Here is a 16715-nt window from a genome sequence, read left to right as displayed (position 1 = left end):
CACCCGCTGGCTAAAGGCAAATTTGCGCACGTCTATCCTACATCTGTCTTTCCTCAATTTGAATTTATGCCCTCTCAGGTGATTATTCTGAGCGAGAGGAAGAATCCCATCAGCATTGAGCATGCTCAAACCATTCAAGGCTTTATACACCTCTATCAGATCACCTTGCTGGTGCCTAGTCTCCAGACACTGTAATTTGCAAAACTTAAGCCTTTCTTCATAAGAGCACCCCTTTGTTCCATTCACTAATCTTGTTGCCCTTCTCTGTACTCGTTCCAGCAGCTCTACATCCTTCTTGAAATGAGGCCTCCAGACCTGTATACAGTACCCTAGGTGTGGCCTGACCATTGCCGTATACAAGGGAATAATCACCTCCTTATCCCTGCTAGAAAAATTCCTACACCTAATTCTGTTTTTGCACGAACTTTTTTTACACGAATTTGATTTAACACGAATTCAAAATAAATATTTCATTCTCTTTTTACACGAGTCATTTTGATTTAACACGATTTCTATGAATTTTTTTTTTGCCTAAATTCTAAGAAATTTTTTTTTTATTTGTGGCATATTAGTATCATTTGTATATTACACGCACCAATAGATTGGATAACAGCTAGTGTGTGCGGTTTGAAACGCGTGCTTTTGTTTACCAATGTGTACATCTAGGTATCAATGAATCATCAACGTTTTTATTGAATTTTTTTGCATATCTACGGTATTCGTTCATTGTATCTTCGGAAGACATTTAGTAGTAAGCTCTATTTCAAAGTGAAAGAATCTTTAGTGAAATTTGTGCACATAAATTTATTAATTTTGCCGATAGTCAATAAATTGTACGTTTACAAATTTTTCATACCTTTTTTTATTAATTATAACTGAGATATTTTTCGGTAGCCCTTATATAATGTTGAATAATTCGCCTATTACCAAAATGAAAAGGAAAGCGATTTCTTTGGAACTTAAAATTCAAATTTTAGATCATCTTGCAACTGGACAAGGGGCTACGTCTGTAGGAAAGCATTTTGGTGTACAAGAAGCTACCGTAAGAACTATTAAGAAAAATGAAGCTTCAATTAGGAAGTCGGTATGTTCTGGAACAAAAGTAAATGTTAATTCATCATCATATACAAGAGATATTGTCAAGGAAAAAAATGGAAAAGGCTCTGGTAATATGGATAGAAGATCAGTCACAAAAACGAGTACCAGTAGATGGAAATGCCATCAAGCAAACAGCACTAAGAATTTACAGACAGATTAAAGAAAAGGAGCCAAGCACTTCATCTCAGTTAAACAGAAAGTATGAATTTTCTGCCAGTACAGGTTGGATGACAGGGTTTCTTAAAAGGAATGCTCTTCATAATATAAAAATTAAAGTTGAAATTGCATCTGCAGATGAATCGGCTGCTAAAGTATTCCCGCAGGAACTTGCAAAAATTATTGAAGATGGAGGATACACTCCTGATCAAGTGTGGAATGTAGATGAAACTAGTTTCTTCTGGAAACGAATGCCGAACAGAACGTATGTAGCCAAATCGCAGAAAACTGTTGGTGGTTTTAAGGTAGCACTGCTGGTAAATCGAGCCCTAAACCCACGTTCAATGAAAGGTGTAGATATCAATAAACTGCCTGTTCACTGGATGGCAAACAAGAAGGCCTGGGTGACCACTACTATCTTTACAGAATGGTTCAACAAATGTTTCGTCCCAGAAGTCAGACGTTATATGAATTTGAAAGGTCTCGAATTTAAAGTTCTTCTGATTGTTGACAATGCACCCGGCCATCCTGTCTTGGAACACCCAAATGTACAAATTTTATTTCTACCACCTAATACTACATCTTTGATACAACCGCTAGACCAAGGTATAATTGCGACAATTAAAATATACTACGTAAAACGAACATTCCAACACGTTTTGGACAAACTGAATGACGAAACACTAACAGTCATTGATGTGTGCAAGAAATTCTCAATTATGGATTGTATCAATCAAGTTGGATTAGCGTTAACTGAATTAAAACCAGCAACTTTAAATGCGTATTGGAAAGCGGTTTGGCCACAATGTGTAAAAAGCAAAGATCCCATCATCCCTAATACGACCGAATTTCCCAACATCATTACAATGGCACACAAAATTGGTAGAGTAGGATTCGATGATCTATTGTTTGAAGATATTGATGAATTTTTTTTTTTTTTGGTAGTTGTTGGCGCATCGGCATCTGTGGTCATAATGCACCTCCCAAGGTTTTTGCAGTACTTTGATTCAAGCCCGAGGCGGGATTCGAACCCGCGACCTTTGGGTTACCAGGCAAGTACTTTACCCAACCGGCTAGCCCGGTCGGCTATTGATGAATTGTTAACCGACAAAGCCCTAAGCGAAGATGAAATATTAGAGGTTGTCATTGGAACTCCTTATCCCACAGAACGTAGTGATAATGAAGAAAATGATCCTGTTCTAAATGCAGATTTAATAAAAGAAGGTCTGGAACTGGGCAGAAAATTAGGTAATCATTTTGTCAAAAATGACCCTAATGAGGAACGCGCTGGGAAGTTTCAACGTGAACTGAAGTTGTTGACAGCCTCTTACAGAGAATTATATAACGGCGTAACCAAAACACGAACACAACGATTAATAACTGAATTCGTTCGTAAAACCGGTGAAACATCAGCACCAGAGGAGACTCGTGCTGATTTTGCTCAAGAGATCACAGAAAGAATTTCATTAATAGAGGAAGAAGACGATGTCCACAACATTTCTAGTGATAGCAGTGATATTCCAGTTGTGCGCAAACGTATGCGCCGTTTATTATCATTAAGTGAAAATGAATAAAATCTTGTTATGTGTAAAACAGATTTTTTTTGTTCATGAGGAATTATTTTCATTTCATATGCATACAAATTTACTTTAATACGTTTTCATTACATATTATTACATGTGTATTTGTTGAAATAAAATAATAAGCTTAAAACTAATATTTTTATGTGTTTTTTTGAAATTATTTTTACTGGTTTTTTAGATCCGGAACCAATCTTATTTTCTTTCATAAATACAATGTTTTTTTTTACACGAATTTTTTTTTACACGTATTTTTCAGGAACGTATCTATCGTGTAAAAACAGAATTAGGTGTATATCACTGACAATACACCATGAGCAACTCTTGCAGCCCATCTGCACTGCTCAGAGAACTTCATATTTGCCTGCACAACCACCCCCAGGTCCCTTTCATTCTCTACCACTGTCAGTGTAGTACCACAGAGTTGATACGTTGCTCTGGGGTTGCTGTTTCTCATATGTAGTACTTTACAATTATCAATGTTCAACTTCATTTGCCACCTCTCAGCCCATCTGCTCAACCATTCCAGATCCTGTTGCAGCAGCATAGTGTCAGTAGTGTCCTTGACAACCCTGCCTACCTTTGTATCGTCTGCAAACTTCGACATTAAGCTTGATATACCCTCATCAATATCATTTATGAATACAGAAAACAATAATGGACCCAACACTGAGCCCTGAGGGACTCCACTAATAACATTAGTCCACGACAAGCAGTGTCCATTGATTACCACTCTCTGTCTTCTCCCCCTCAGCCACCCCTTTATCCACAGCAGCAATTTGCCTCCAATGCCACACTGCTCCAATTTGTGCAGCAGTCTTCCATGTGCAACAGTATCAAAAGCCTTTCTAAGATCCAAGTATATAATATCAAAGTTATTCCCTGCATCCAGTTCCTTTGTGACTGCATCATAGTATCCAATCAAATTGTCAGGCAAGACTTCCCCTTAACAAAACCATGCTGTGTCCGAGCTATAGCTGAAGTCTTGTCTAAATGATCCTGCAGTGCTTCTTTAACTAGTGCCTCAATTAATTTTCCACGAACAGAAGTTAAACTCACAGGTCTATAATTACTTGTGTCAGTCTTTGATCCTCCTTTGTGAATTGGGGTGACATTTGCACATCTCCAGTCTGTGGGTACCTCCCCTGAGTCCAAGGAAGCTCTCATAATTATGGCTAAGGGTTTGCTTACTTCCTTTGCTGCCTCCTTTAATATAACTGGATAGATCCCAACCACCCCAGGTGCCTTTCTTGTGTTAATCTTCAACAATTTCTCCTCCGCTTTACTCTCAGTTATTACAAGATTCTCTAGCTTACTGCTAGAGTTGAATACACCTCTGGCTTTCCCCTCGCTAAATAACTCCTCATGTGTGAATGTCGATGCAAAATATTCATTTAGTTTGTTAGCTACCATAGCAGGATCATAAACAGTTGACCCATCGATATCAAGTGGACCAATCTGATTCATCCCCTTCCTTCTAGAGTTTACATAAGTAAGGAACTCTTTGCTGTTTTTCTTTGCATCCCTTGCCAAAGATTTCTCGTAATCTGCCTTTGCCTGCCTAACCTCCTTTGTAACTTGGTTACAGATTAACTTGTATCTATCATAGGCTTCTGTGTCATGTGTTAATTTCTATGTATCCCATGCATGTTTCTTCTCTGCCATATGCCTCATCAGTTCATCTGACATCCATTTAGGCCTAAACCTTGAACAATATTTCTTAGTTGGTATGTATAGCCTAGTAGCTTCCAAGATAAGTTCTTTGAATGCTTCCCATTTTGCATTTGCTGTTGGTAACATCATCAGTTGGTCCCACTGTATAGAATTTAAATACTGTCTCAGTCCATCGTAGTCGCCTTTACGAAAGCAATAACCCTTCCCTTTACCCCTAATGGTAGTTACTGCTTTGAGTAAATACCACTTCAGCACACTGTGATCACTGCCACCTAGTGGTTCATTTATCTGCAGATTCTTAATGCATGAAGAATCACTGCTGATAATCAAATCAAGAGTATTCTTCCCTCTAGTTGCCTCTTGAACATGCTGAGGTAGAAAACAATCATCCAATAAATCCACAAAAGCCTTGCTAGTGTGTGTGGGAGTGACCAGCCCCCAAATTCCAGTCAATATCTGGGAAATTAAAATCTCCCATTATAAGACTCTGATTTACTGGCCCACTCTATTTCCCTGTACAGTATCTTATTATACTCATTAGAGTCATTAGGCCTATGGCACACTCCTACTCTCAATTTTGATCTCCCAATGCTTATGTCACACCAAACTGACTCGACACTGCACTGTCCAGCGATGTCCACTGGCTTCACTTCCTTGGATTTTATGTATTTCTTAACTAATAGCATATCCCCTCCTCCATTCCTATCCTTTCTGTAGACGTTGTACTCCCCAAATTCCAGTTCTGCATTCCTTATATCTGTGCGACACCACGTCTCTGATATCCCAACAATATCTGCCTTTGATGTTTTGAGCAATACCTCAAATTCATCAAATTTATTTACTAAACTCATAGCATTGGTGTACACGCAAGTATACATGCACCTATTTCTATTCTTAGCTACCCTTACACAACCCATGTGTTTACTTGTACCGCAATGACTCTCGGCAGTCTCTGAAATATCCTGCATCTTGTTTTTCAGGCTTCTGCTCATTCCAATAGAAGCAGTGCAAGAATCCCTTTCACCTCTGCCAGTGGCTACTCTTAATCTATTCGTCTTTGTCTCCCCCCCCCAAGCTAGCAGTTTTCCGACCCACCTAACACTGCCTCGATAGCATCAGCAAATATTATTGCACCCTTTCTATTTAAGTGTATCCCATCCCTGTAGAAGCAATCTCTCCTGTTAACAAGTACAGTCCAGGCTGAAAAAAATTCTACCCCTTGAGCCTTGCACAATCTTTCCAGGGCCAAATTCATCGACAAGGCTCTCATCATATACTCCCTCCTATAGTGTCTGGGCAGAATTGCAGACACTTTCAAATTCAACCCTATTTCATGGCTTTTTTTCAACAGTGACCTGTACTTGTTAAGCAATTCTGCCAGTCTCCTACTCTTGATATCATTAGTGCCAACGTGTACAACTATATCACCTTTTGTGCCCTTAAAAGATATCTGCTCTACAACGTCATCAACCTTTGCCCCTGGCAGACATACCCTGGTCCTGTTCCACCTATCCTTTTTACAAAGCATGTTCCCCGTTTTCCTGACAATAGAGTCACCAACAACTACTAGTTCCTTTGGGACCAGGGCATTCTGCCTTGGGGGTTGCCGCTATGTTGCGTGATGACCAAGTGCAAGCTCTGGCGTTGATGTGGGCAGCTGAGAGTTTGATGGACCCCTCAATTTAGTCCTTTTGAGGGCATCCACCCTGTCCTTCAAGCTCTCATATAGGCCCATAAGAACGCTGAGTTGTTGCCTGATTTCGATACACAGGTATTTCGATATAATCAGATATGTCTCATATTAACATTAACCAGGAAAATGATTTGAATATGCTAAATTTTTTCCATAAAATCTATTACAGAAGAGTCCAGAAGTCCCTATGTGATGTCTTTTAGAAGTTACATTGCATCACAATCATTTTAACATAAATTTAATTAATATTTTAATAAGTTCTAGTATTAAAAGGTAAAGTCACATGTAATGTATCTCAATGATTTGTAATGCAAGTATTATCATAAATCTTCTGTTTATGATACTACTACAGAAAATCGCTTTAGGTGTAACTATATAACTAGATTAAATCCATATTTTACTGAAACATTATGCATGCCATAGTGATGCTAAGCTTACCTGAGGTAAGGTTGACACAAGGCCAGGATGGAGGCATGGATGGTGAGAGTGACAGCACAAAGATGAAAATAATCAAAAAGTATAGGAAGATTATGATGGAGCCCCTTTGCTGGATCCAAGTGTAACTGAAGTATGCGAGTACTAACACACTGAATGGAATTATGTTGATCAGGCCTAAAAAGAGATCTTTACTTTACTTCTGCTAAAAAAGCATTCAATGATAATAAATAATAATAAAATAAAAAAAAAAAAACAATGCGCAATTTACTGTTAATCACAAACAATTTGATTTACATAGCAAAAGAATTTTATCATACACATTCCAGTCTAAATAATAATTATTTAGGAACTTCTATAAAGGTAACTCACCTCTTTATTCTGCTTGGATTTAAACTTCCATTAGAGAGAAATTTTTAAATAAAAAATCTTACAAAATCTTGAAAATAAAAAAAATAACTGAAATCAGAGCTGACACCACTAAGCCTATGGGCGCCCAAATCTACTTAGAAGTCAAGAATTTGTGCACAAAGGGAATTTTCTAGCAAAAGAAAAGAAGTTAGTTTAATAAAACTAAATGAGTATTTTGCATCTATATTCACACAAGGAGTTATTCAGGGAGGGGAATGCCAGAGGTGAATTAAACTCTGGCAGTGAGCTAGATGATTTTGTAATAACTGAGAGCAAAGTGGAGGAGAAATTGTTGAAGATAAACATAAGAAAGGAACCTGGGGTGGATGGGATTTTTCCAGGTATATTAAAGGAGACAGCAAAGCAAGTAAGCAAACCCTTGGCCATAATTATAAGAGCTTCTTTGGAATCAGGGGAGGTATTCATCGACTGGAAATGTGCAAATGTAACCCAAAATTCAAAGGAGGATCAAAGGGCGACACAAGTAATTACAGACATGTTTGTTTAACTTCTGTTCCAGGAAAAATAATGGAGGCACTGGTTAAAGAAGCACTGCAGGATCTAGACAAGACTTCAGTTATACATCGAACACAGCATGGGTTTGTTAAGTGGAAGTCTTGTCTGACCAATTTGATTGGATAACTATGATATAGTCACAAAGGAACTGGATGCAAAGAATAATTTTGATATCATATATTTGGATCTTAGAAAGGCTTTTGATACTGTTGCACACTGAAGACTGCTGCACAAATTAGAGCAGTGTGACATTGGAGGCAAATTGCTGCTATGGACAAAGGGATGGTTGAGTGGGAGAAGACAGAGTGGTAATCAATGGACACTGCTCTTCATGGGGTAATGTCATTAGTGGAGTCCCTCAGGGTTCAGTGTTGGGTCCGCTGTTTTCTATATTTATTGATATTGGTTATGGTATATCAGGCTTAATGTCCAAGTTTGCAGACGATACGAAGGTCGGCAGGGTTGTTAATGACAGTAAGATGTTGCAACAGGATCTAGAATAGTTTAGCAGATGGGCTGAGAGGTGGCAACTGAAGTTTAACACTGACAAATGTAAAATACTGCATATGGGAAGCAGTAACCCCAGAGTAACGTATTAACTGGGTGTGAGACTACACTGACAGTGGTAGAGAATGAAAAGGGCCTGGGGGTAATTGTGCAGGCAGATATGAAGTTTTCTGAGCAGTGCAGATGGTCTGCTTTTTTTTTTGTTATTTGGTTTTTTTTTAGGAGCATTAGCAACTAAGGCCATATTGCTCCGGGAATATGCAGTGGTATCCTCCGTATTTGGTGGTGACGGGCTCGAACCCCAGTCTAATCAAGAAGCATGTGCCACGCACTGCTGCTCCTTCCCACCTGGCTACAGAGGCGCCAACAGATGGTCTGCGAGAGTAGTTCATGGTGTCTTGTCAATGATATACAGGAATTTTCCTAGCAGGGATAAGGAGGTGATTATCCCCTTGTATAAGGCAATGGTCAGGCCACACCTTGAGTACTGTATACAGGTCTGGAGGCCTCATTTCAAGAAGGATGTAGAGCTGCTGGAACGAGTACAGAGAAGGGCAACAAGGTTAGTGAATGGAACAAAGGGTTGCTCTTATGAAGAAAGGTTTAAGTTTTGCAAATTACAGTGTCTGGAGACTAGGCACCTGCAAGGTTGTCTGATTGGGGTGTATAAAGCCTTGAATGGTTTGGGCATACTCAATGCTGATAGGATTCTTCCTCTTGCTCAGAATAGTCGCCTGAGAGGGCATAAATTCAAATTGAGGAAAGACAGTTGTAGGTGCAGAAGTTTGCCTTTAGCCAGCAGGTGGTTGATTGCTGAAACAAACTTCCATCTGTCGTTGTAGAAGTTGATAGCTTAAATTGATTTAAGGCAGGACTAGACAAACATTTGGAGCAAGTGGATGGGTGAAATGAGAAGGGGTTTTTTTTTTTTTTTTTTTTTGGCTGATGCTATATAAGCTTGTTTTCTTGCATCATATCTGCCTTTGGTAATGCTAATAATGTTCCTCTGGGGTCAATTTCGTACAATATTTTACAGTGGTATCATCTTAATAGCTTAAATATTTTCTTCAAAGTAAATCATGGCATAGAGAAAAATGACATTTGTATCATGCCAAGATGAGCTCATGGACTAAGCATGACATGCATTAGTTTCTGGAAGACATCTTCTGTGTTGTTAATTCTAAATGTGGGTACTGAATATTGAATTAAATTCAATTTTTTCTAAATGTTTAATTTTAAACATGTATACTACTAATTACATGTTTACACATTTAGAATTAGTAAATTCTAATTGAGAATTAGAATTTAATTATTCTAATTCTAAATAAGTACTTTAATTAGAATAATTAAACTAATTAGATTTATTATCTTATTTAGAATAATTAGAATAATTATTCTAATTCTAAATAACAATTAGAATTTACACATTTAGCATTAGTAAATGTTTACATATTTACTTATTCTAAACATGTCTCTTTATATCCCCTTAGCTACCACTAAAAGGATAGAAAGAGAGACTGAAAAAATCTGAAAATATATGAATGACTGGATGTAACAGATGGCTTGGTTTATGAATTTTCATGATTCTAAACAAAAAGGAAATTGCCATATTCTATAAACCAATGTTTTGTCTCACAGATAAACTAATTTTTCCTTGTTTTCTTAAATCTCTAAGAAAGGTATCAACTTTGTTTTTGATCAGTGTTTTACTAAACTGTATACAGGTGTTTTTTACAGGTGTGTTTTACTGTATACAGGTCTGGAGGCCTCATTTCAAGAAGGATGTAGAGCTGCTGGAACGAGTACAGAGAAGGGCAACAAGATTAGTGAATGGAACAAAGGGTTGCTCTTACGAAGAAAGGCTTAAGTTTTGCAAATTACAGAGCCTGGAGACTAGGCATCGCCGAGGTTGTTGTTGTTATTGTTGTTGTTATTTGGTTTTTAGGAGCATTAGCAACTAAGGCCATATTGCTCCGGGATATGCGGTGGTCATTCCCTGACCTTTCCGCATCCTCCATATTTGGTGGTGACGGGCTCGAACCCCGGTCTAATCAAGAAGCGTGTGCTAACGCACCGCTGCTCCTTCCCACCTGGCTACGGAGGCGCCCATCGCCGAGGTGATCTGATAGAGGCGTACAAGGCTTTGAATGGCTTGAGCATGCTCAATGCCGATGGAATTCTTCCTCTTGCTCAGAATAATCACCTGAGAGGGCATAAATTCAAATTGAGGAAGGACGGATGTCGGATCGATGTGCGGAAATTCGCCTTTAGCCAGCGGGCAGTTGGTTTGTGGAATAGACTTCCATCGCTTGTTGTTGAAGTTGATAGCCTAAACAAATTTAAGGCTCAGCTGGACAGGTATTTCAAACGAATTGAGGGGTGAAATGGGAGTAGTGGTTGTTTTTTTTTTTTTTTTTTTTTTTCTTTTTTTTTTATGGCTGATGCTGAATAAGCTTGCTTTCTTGCATCATATGCCTCTACTAATGCTAATGCTAATGCTAATGCTAAACAAAGTCTACTTTATAGGTACCCAAATCCTAGATGATTTGGTCCAATTTATTGATTCCATCTATTAAGACAATTTGTCACCTTTGTCAATCTTTTGTATGTAAAACTACCTGGTTATTCTAAGTGTTTTCAATGTGTGTAATAGTGAAAAATTTAAGTTGGGTTTGTATTTTATTTCTGAGTTAGGAATTCTGTTTAGCTGTTGAAAAATACACTGTTTAGTTAAGTTGTATTTTAATGATGGTATCTTTTACTGGGTGATATTTTGGACAAATTACAAACCCAAGACTAAATTGTAAAGGGTCAAGTTCCAAATCAATGCATAAAAAGAAATTAATAATCTGATTACAGGAAGAGGGTTTTAATTAAAACCAAACTGCAATATACATATCTAATACTGTAGTAATATCATAGGATATCAGTACTGAAATAGCCAAATAATATAAAAAAGCAAACTTATTTTGCATTAAAATTAAAAAAAAACAAAAAAAAAACACAATCACTCAAGCTTTTGTTACTCTAATATTTTATATTTTTCCATCCCCCAGTTATTAATTGCCTTGCTGTGAGAACATACCGTCTTCATTCATTTAAATCACTCATTTCAGGGGCTTATACAAGCTAATCACATTCCCCAACAAGACTTTGATAAACTTCTGAAACAAAAAGAGAAAGGAAAAAAATAAAATAAACTTCTTCTAGAGAGGGTTCAAAAGCCCTCTCTAGAAGTTTTATTTTTATTTTTAGATGCAGCCACCACATGTGATAACAATTTTCCAACAACAGTCACCATTATTCCATACAAAGGAACAATATTTTTCCCTGTTTGCAAAGGTCTGAAAAGCAGTTAAAAGGGCACTATATGTATTCCCAATTGCCTCTTACGGTGCACAGAAAACAAAATAGAAGCCATGCTTTTCCTAAAACATCTTTACTCCCACCCCTCTCAAAGTCTAAGTTACTCCTAAGTTTCTATTCCTCAGGTGTAAAACCTTACCTTTAGTAGCATTAAACTTTAGTTGCCATTTTTCAGACCATATTTGTTCAAAGGCACTTTGAAGCAGCATAGTCTGGTTCTGGTTCTTAATCCCAAACTTCAAATTATCAGAAATCAGAGTGAGGTTGTCTAACAATCAAGGTGCCAACCTATTGAATCATTAACAACACAGGTATTTTTGAATCCATTCATAAAATTTTTTATATAATTTCCATTGGATTCTATATAAATAATTTATATAATATATATAGAATCCATTTATATAATTTTTGAGTTGCATTCAAGTATATACCTTGGAATACCAAAGAAATGGGGAAGAATATGGTTGTTCACTCTACGTTCCATCATTAACAAAAACAAGTTATTTAAACCTATCAGTCAGAACATGAAACAGTTTTCTATATTACATTAATCCCAACAATGGTTATTTAAACATACGAATCAGATCAAAAAACAATTTTTTTTTCGGCTGGAAAGTATATACACTGAAGTATGTGCAGTTTAGAGAGCTACAAACCTGCTGGAAATGAAGCCGAAAGCAGAGATTCTCAAAATGTGGGGTGTGGCCCCTGGAGAGCACACTCCACACTTTGAGAACTTCTTTTGGGGGGAGGGCACATTTTTATGGAGCAATTGAACAAAATATGGACAAACCATCCCACTAATACAGGCATGATGTGTACTTTATATCAATTTTTGAGATTAAGTGTATTGAAGTATATTTTCATTTATGAAAATATACTTCAATACACTTAAACTTAAAGGTATGTATACCCACAGCTAAATTATGTCAGATCTGTTTATTTGCATTTGTTCTGGAAGACTGGGGGGAGGGGGAGATGAAAATTAAGAAATATTTTAAGGAGGCACAAAGTATAAAAGTTTGGGAATCTCTGGTCTAGGAAATAAAAAATATAAACAATCAGGTTTTGCCTTAAAAAGCCTAAGGTATGGATCGCTTCAAAGATGTAGAGATGTTGAAAAGGCACTACTGTCCTACTTGTGGACAGGGTAAAACAAATAAAGGCTTCCTGTTCATTTAAGTTATGTGGCAGTCATACAATGATCCAGAGCCCCCTACCCTGCTCTGGACCATAAATGAGCAGGATGACATTACTGATAACAGCAGTGACAGGGCACATGGTTTGCAGCACCACTGCCAGAGTATGGGAAGAGTGAAGTGAGGTCAAATGGACCGACCCCATGATGAGATCCCTTCAGAAAGAAGTGGATCCTGCACTCTTTACCAATTCCCCCTCTCTGGCAGTGATGTTGGAGTGTGTATATCCTTCATATTCCTGTACACTGATGTTTATTGGAAAAATCAACCTCCCATTGCAGGAGGGCTCACATCTGCTCTTGGCACTACCTTTTGCCTTAGGGCAGCTGTCTGCTTTTATTGGTCAGCAGGGATACTCCAGACAATTAAGTGACAGCCTCATGGCTTCAACAAACGAAGCCTTTATCTGTATTGCTCTTCATCTCACAAGTAGGACAGTAATGACTTTTCAGCATCTGTAGGTCATGTAGCCATGCCTTAGTATTCTTAAGGTAAGATCTTACATATCATATAAGTTCTTTTGAGTGGGACCAAATGGAAACTTTAACAAATACAAATAGGAAATGTTTAAGAAAGTTATTCTGGATGCTACTAATCTTTTTATACCAAAAAAAACAACAAAAAAACAGATGACAAAAGAACTGATAACCTTAGCAGCAGAGAAGAAAGATGCATAGGATGAACATATATTATCAAGGAATCCTAAATCCTACAGTAAATATGAGTCCATAACCAAGTTACTCAGAGAGGTGAAGAATGCTACGGCAAGTTACGAGTTCTTAGCTAAGAGAGCAGAGAACAGTTACAAGGATATCTTTGCTTATGTTAGCAATATAAGGAAAGGAAAGGAAAGGAAAGGAAGCAGTAATATTGGTCCAGTTGTTATTTGTGGTAACAGTACTGGCAATCCTGAACTGGATGCTGATAAGCTGAAGAAATATTTTGCATCCATATTCACATGTGAGGAAGATTTTAAAGTTGAAGATACCAGTAGTCTGGCTAATAGTAATTGAGAGTTGAATGATTTTATGATAAGTGAGAAGGGAATAGAAGTGAACAAGGCACCACTGAAATTAATTAACAATGAAATTAAAATTTTAAGTGAACAAGGCACCAGGAGCTGACAGAATCTGTCAAATTATACTGAAGGAAGTAGCAGAAGGTATAAGCAAACTTTTTGCTGTATTAATAAGAGCATTCTTGGATTCAGAGACTGTCCTCAGACTGCAGATGTGCAAAAATCTCTCATCCCTTTGAGCCATCTACAAAAGGATAAAATGAGAAACTGTAGACCTGTCAGTTATGGAGTCCTGATTAAGAGGCAATACAAGGTCATCTGGTCGGTTATGGAACTATAAGGAAATCATAGCACAGCTTTATTAAGGGCACATCATGTCTGTCTAATCTAATTAGTTGCTATGAGGTTGTCAATAAAGCTTCTGATACATTTCCACATGAATGACTGTTGTATAAATCAGAGAAATGTGGCATTAAGGCAAATTACCACTATGGATAAAGAGATGGTATAGAGGTAAAATGACCACTGCTCTTCAAAGACTAATGTTATGAGTGAATATAACATGGTTGGTTCCTTACTGTTTATAACATTCATTAATTCAAGTTTAATCTCTAGGTTTGCTAATGATACAAAGGTGGGTATGGTAATTAATAACAGTAATCAAGATATGCTACTTCAACTTAAATTATTTGGATGAGATGAGAAATGACAGCTGACATTTAATACTAGAAAATGCAAGGTCTTACATCTGGGTAGCAATCATCCTAGAACAATGTACCAATTAGGCACCACCAAACTTGTGACTGTAGATAATGAACAGACTTGGTTGTACTAAACAAATTGATAAGAAGTTTACCGAACTGTGTAGACAGGTTTTGATAATGATATGTAGGTACTTTGCTAGTATACTTTATATACTGTAGATGGATGATCAAGCCACATACAGGCCTTACCAACACTTGAATGCTGCATACAGGCTTGGAGACCAATTTCGGGAAAGTTGTGTACTTGTTGAAAATGATACAGAAAAACGTGACAAGGTCAGTTTTTTTTTTTTTTTTTTTTTTTTTTTTATGAAAACCCCAAACACAAGAGGTATTAGAACCTATAGGACTTAGAACCATGCTTGGGTTGTAGGTTGAGAAGACGAGAGAAGATATTTTGTGACTTTAGACTTGAACTTCTGTAGACTGTAATTTTCAGGCAATACATATGAAGGAAGGTTGTTCCAGAAAAAGGCAGTTGAATGAATAAATAATGAAGCAGAAAAGTTGGTTCTGTGAGTTTGAAGTTGGACGGTAAATAGATGTTGGCAGCACATGTTCGGACTGTTTTGAAAGACAGAGTGGGAAATATAGAAGCAATTCAGAAGAACAGTGCCCATGGAAGTTTCTGCAGAAAAGGCATACAGCAGAAACAGTACTTCTATGAGATAGTGAGTGGAGAAACACTGTTAGAGATGAGTCATTTATTAACCTAACTGCCCTCTTCTGAATGGAATCTAAAAACCTGAGAGGGGTTTTGGAGGGCACTATCCCAGATGTGGGAACAATATTCCATGGTAGGGCAGATTTGCAATTCATACAGAGTGAACGGCTGTTTGGAAGAAAAGTAACACAGAGAGCAAAAGAGAAAACCAAGTTTTATAGATGCAGAGGAAGCATTATTTGTGATGTGCTTGTGTCAAGAGACATTAGAAGTCAGGGTAATCCCCAAAAGAGATATATCAACTTGCCTAGAAATTGGAGTGTCACCAAAGGAGCAAAAGAATCCTTTTTGCGAGATATAAGACAAGACTGAGTTTTAGAAGGATTGAAATCAACTAAGTTGTCTTTGCCACACTGGAGAATTACCTGGAGATCAGCATTTAAGGAATTTGTAGCAGATATTCGAGAAGTTGAAGCTGATTGAGCAGGGCAAGGTTTCTCAAAATGGTAAGTGGAATGCAATGTGCTATCATCGGCAACACTATGGATAGGATTTCCAGTCAATGGAAGAAGGCCATTAATGTTAAGAAGGCCACCAGCATTAGTGGAGAAGTTAGAAGACAGAAAGCCATCTACCATCACCCTGAGTGAGCGATCAGAGAGAAAACTGGATAACCAATTACAAAAAACAGTTGGCAAACCATAAGATGAACGACTTGAGGAATTTGCAGAATCTCAAGGATTGTCAGTAATGAACACTTTTTTTCAAGAAAAGGGTGAACAGAAATTGAACATGGAAGAGTCCAAAGGGATTAACAACTAACGAAATCAACTTCATCCTCACTAACAGAAGATATATAGTGAATGATGTTACCGTCCTGAATAAGGTAAATGCTGGAACTGATCACAGAATGGTAAGATGCACACTTGATATAGATATAAGAAAGGAAAAAAAACGACTCGAGTAAATAATACACAAGTCTTTGAGATAAAAGAAGTGGAGAAAAAGCAGTATGTACAGTAACTTAAGAACAAGTTTGAGCTTCTGCAGACTGCTCAGGACCAAGATATCGACAAGGAATATTATGACTTTCTGAAAGTGATAAAGCCCAAGAAACCTATAGGGAAAAATAAATCCAAAGAAGAAAAAATTAGTCAAGAAACACTGATGATGAACTGAAGGCGACAAATGAAGAGCGTGATAAACACTGACAAGGAGAAAATTGAGTATACTGGGTTATGCAAAGCCATTAGAAAGAGACTCAGAGAGGACATACGATTTAACACAAGAAAAGTAGAACAAGCATTAAGGGGAAAAAGGACTTAAATCAGCAGCCACGAGCAGTAATACAGAAAGACAAATGATACTGAAACTGAAGAATAGCGATGGTGTACTTATAAATAGAAGGCAAAGTACTGCATATGGGTAGAAGTAACCCCAGAGAAACGTACCAACTGTGTGGTACTACACTTAAGGTGGTAGAAAATGAAAAAGACCTGGGAGTAATTGTGCAGTCAGATATGAAGTTCTCTGAGCAATGTAGACAGGCTGCCAGGGCAGGTCATGGGGTTTTGTCAATGATATAGAGGAATTTTGCTAGCAGGGAAAAGGAGGTGATTATCCCTCTGTATAAG

The 16715-nt window shown here is 37.5% G+C and overlaps 1 protein-coding gene across 1 annotated transcript in view; it reads right to left on the bottom strand.

Moving 5' to 3' along the window:
* The window catches only part of LOC150087465 (protein FAM135A), a 331998-nt gene that overhangs the window by 260615 nt on the left and 54668 nt on the right, over nucleotides 1-16715 (bottom strand). Inside the window, exon 5 of the mRNA XM_090372497.1 lies at nucleotides 6640-6813. Coding sequence (XP_090228623.1) covers nucleotides 6640-6813 — 174 coding nt within the window. The remainder of the gene's footprint in view (nucleotides 1-6639; nucleotides 6814-16715) is intronic.

This window comes from Mastigoproctus giganteus, chromosome 4 (assembly GCF_048544385.1).
Source record: "Mastigoproctus giganteus isolate SK-2022 chromosome 4, ASM4854438v1, whole genome shotgun sequence".
Classification (NCBI taxonomy): domain Eukaryota; kingdom Metazoa; phylum Arthropoda; class Arachnida; order Uropygi; family Thelyphonidae; genus Mastigoproctus; species Mastigoproctus giganteus.
Note: the sequence above shows the minus strand (reverse complement) of the source record. Positions and strands in the feature narration are given on the sequence as shown.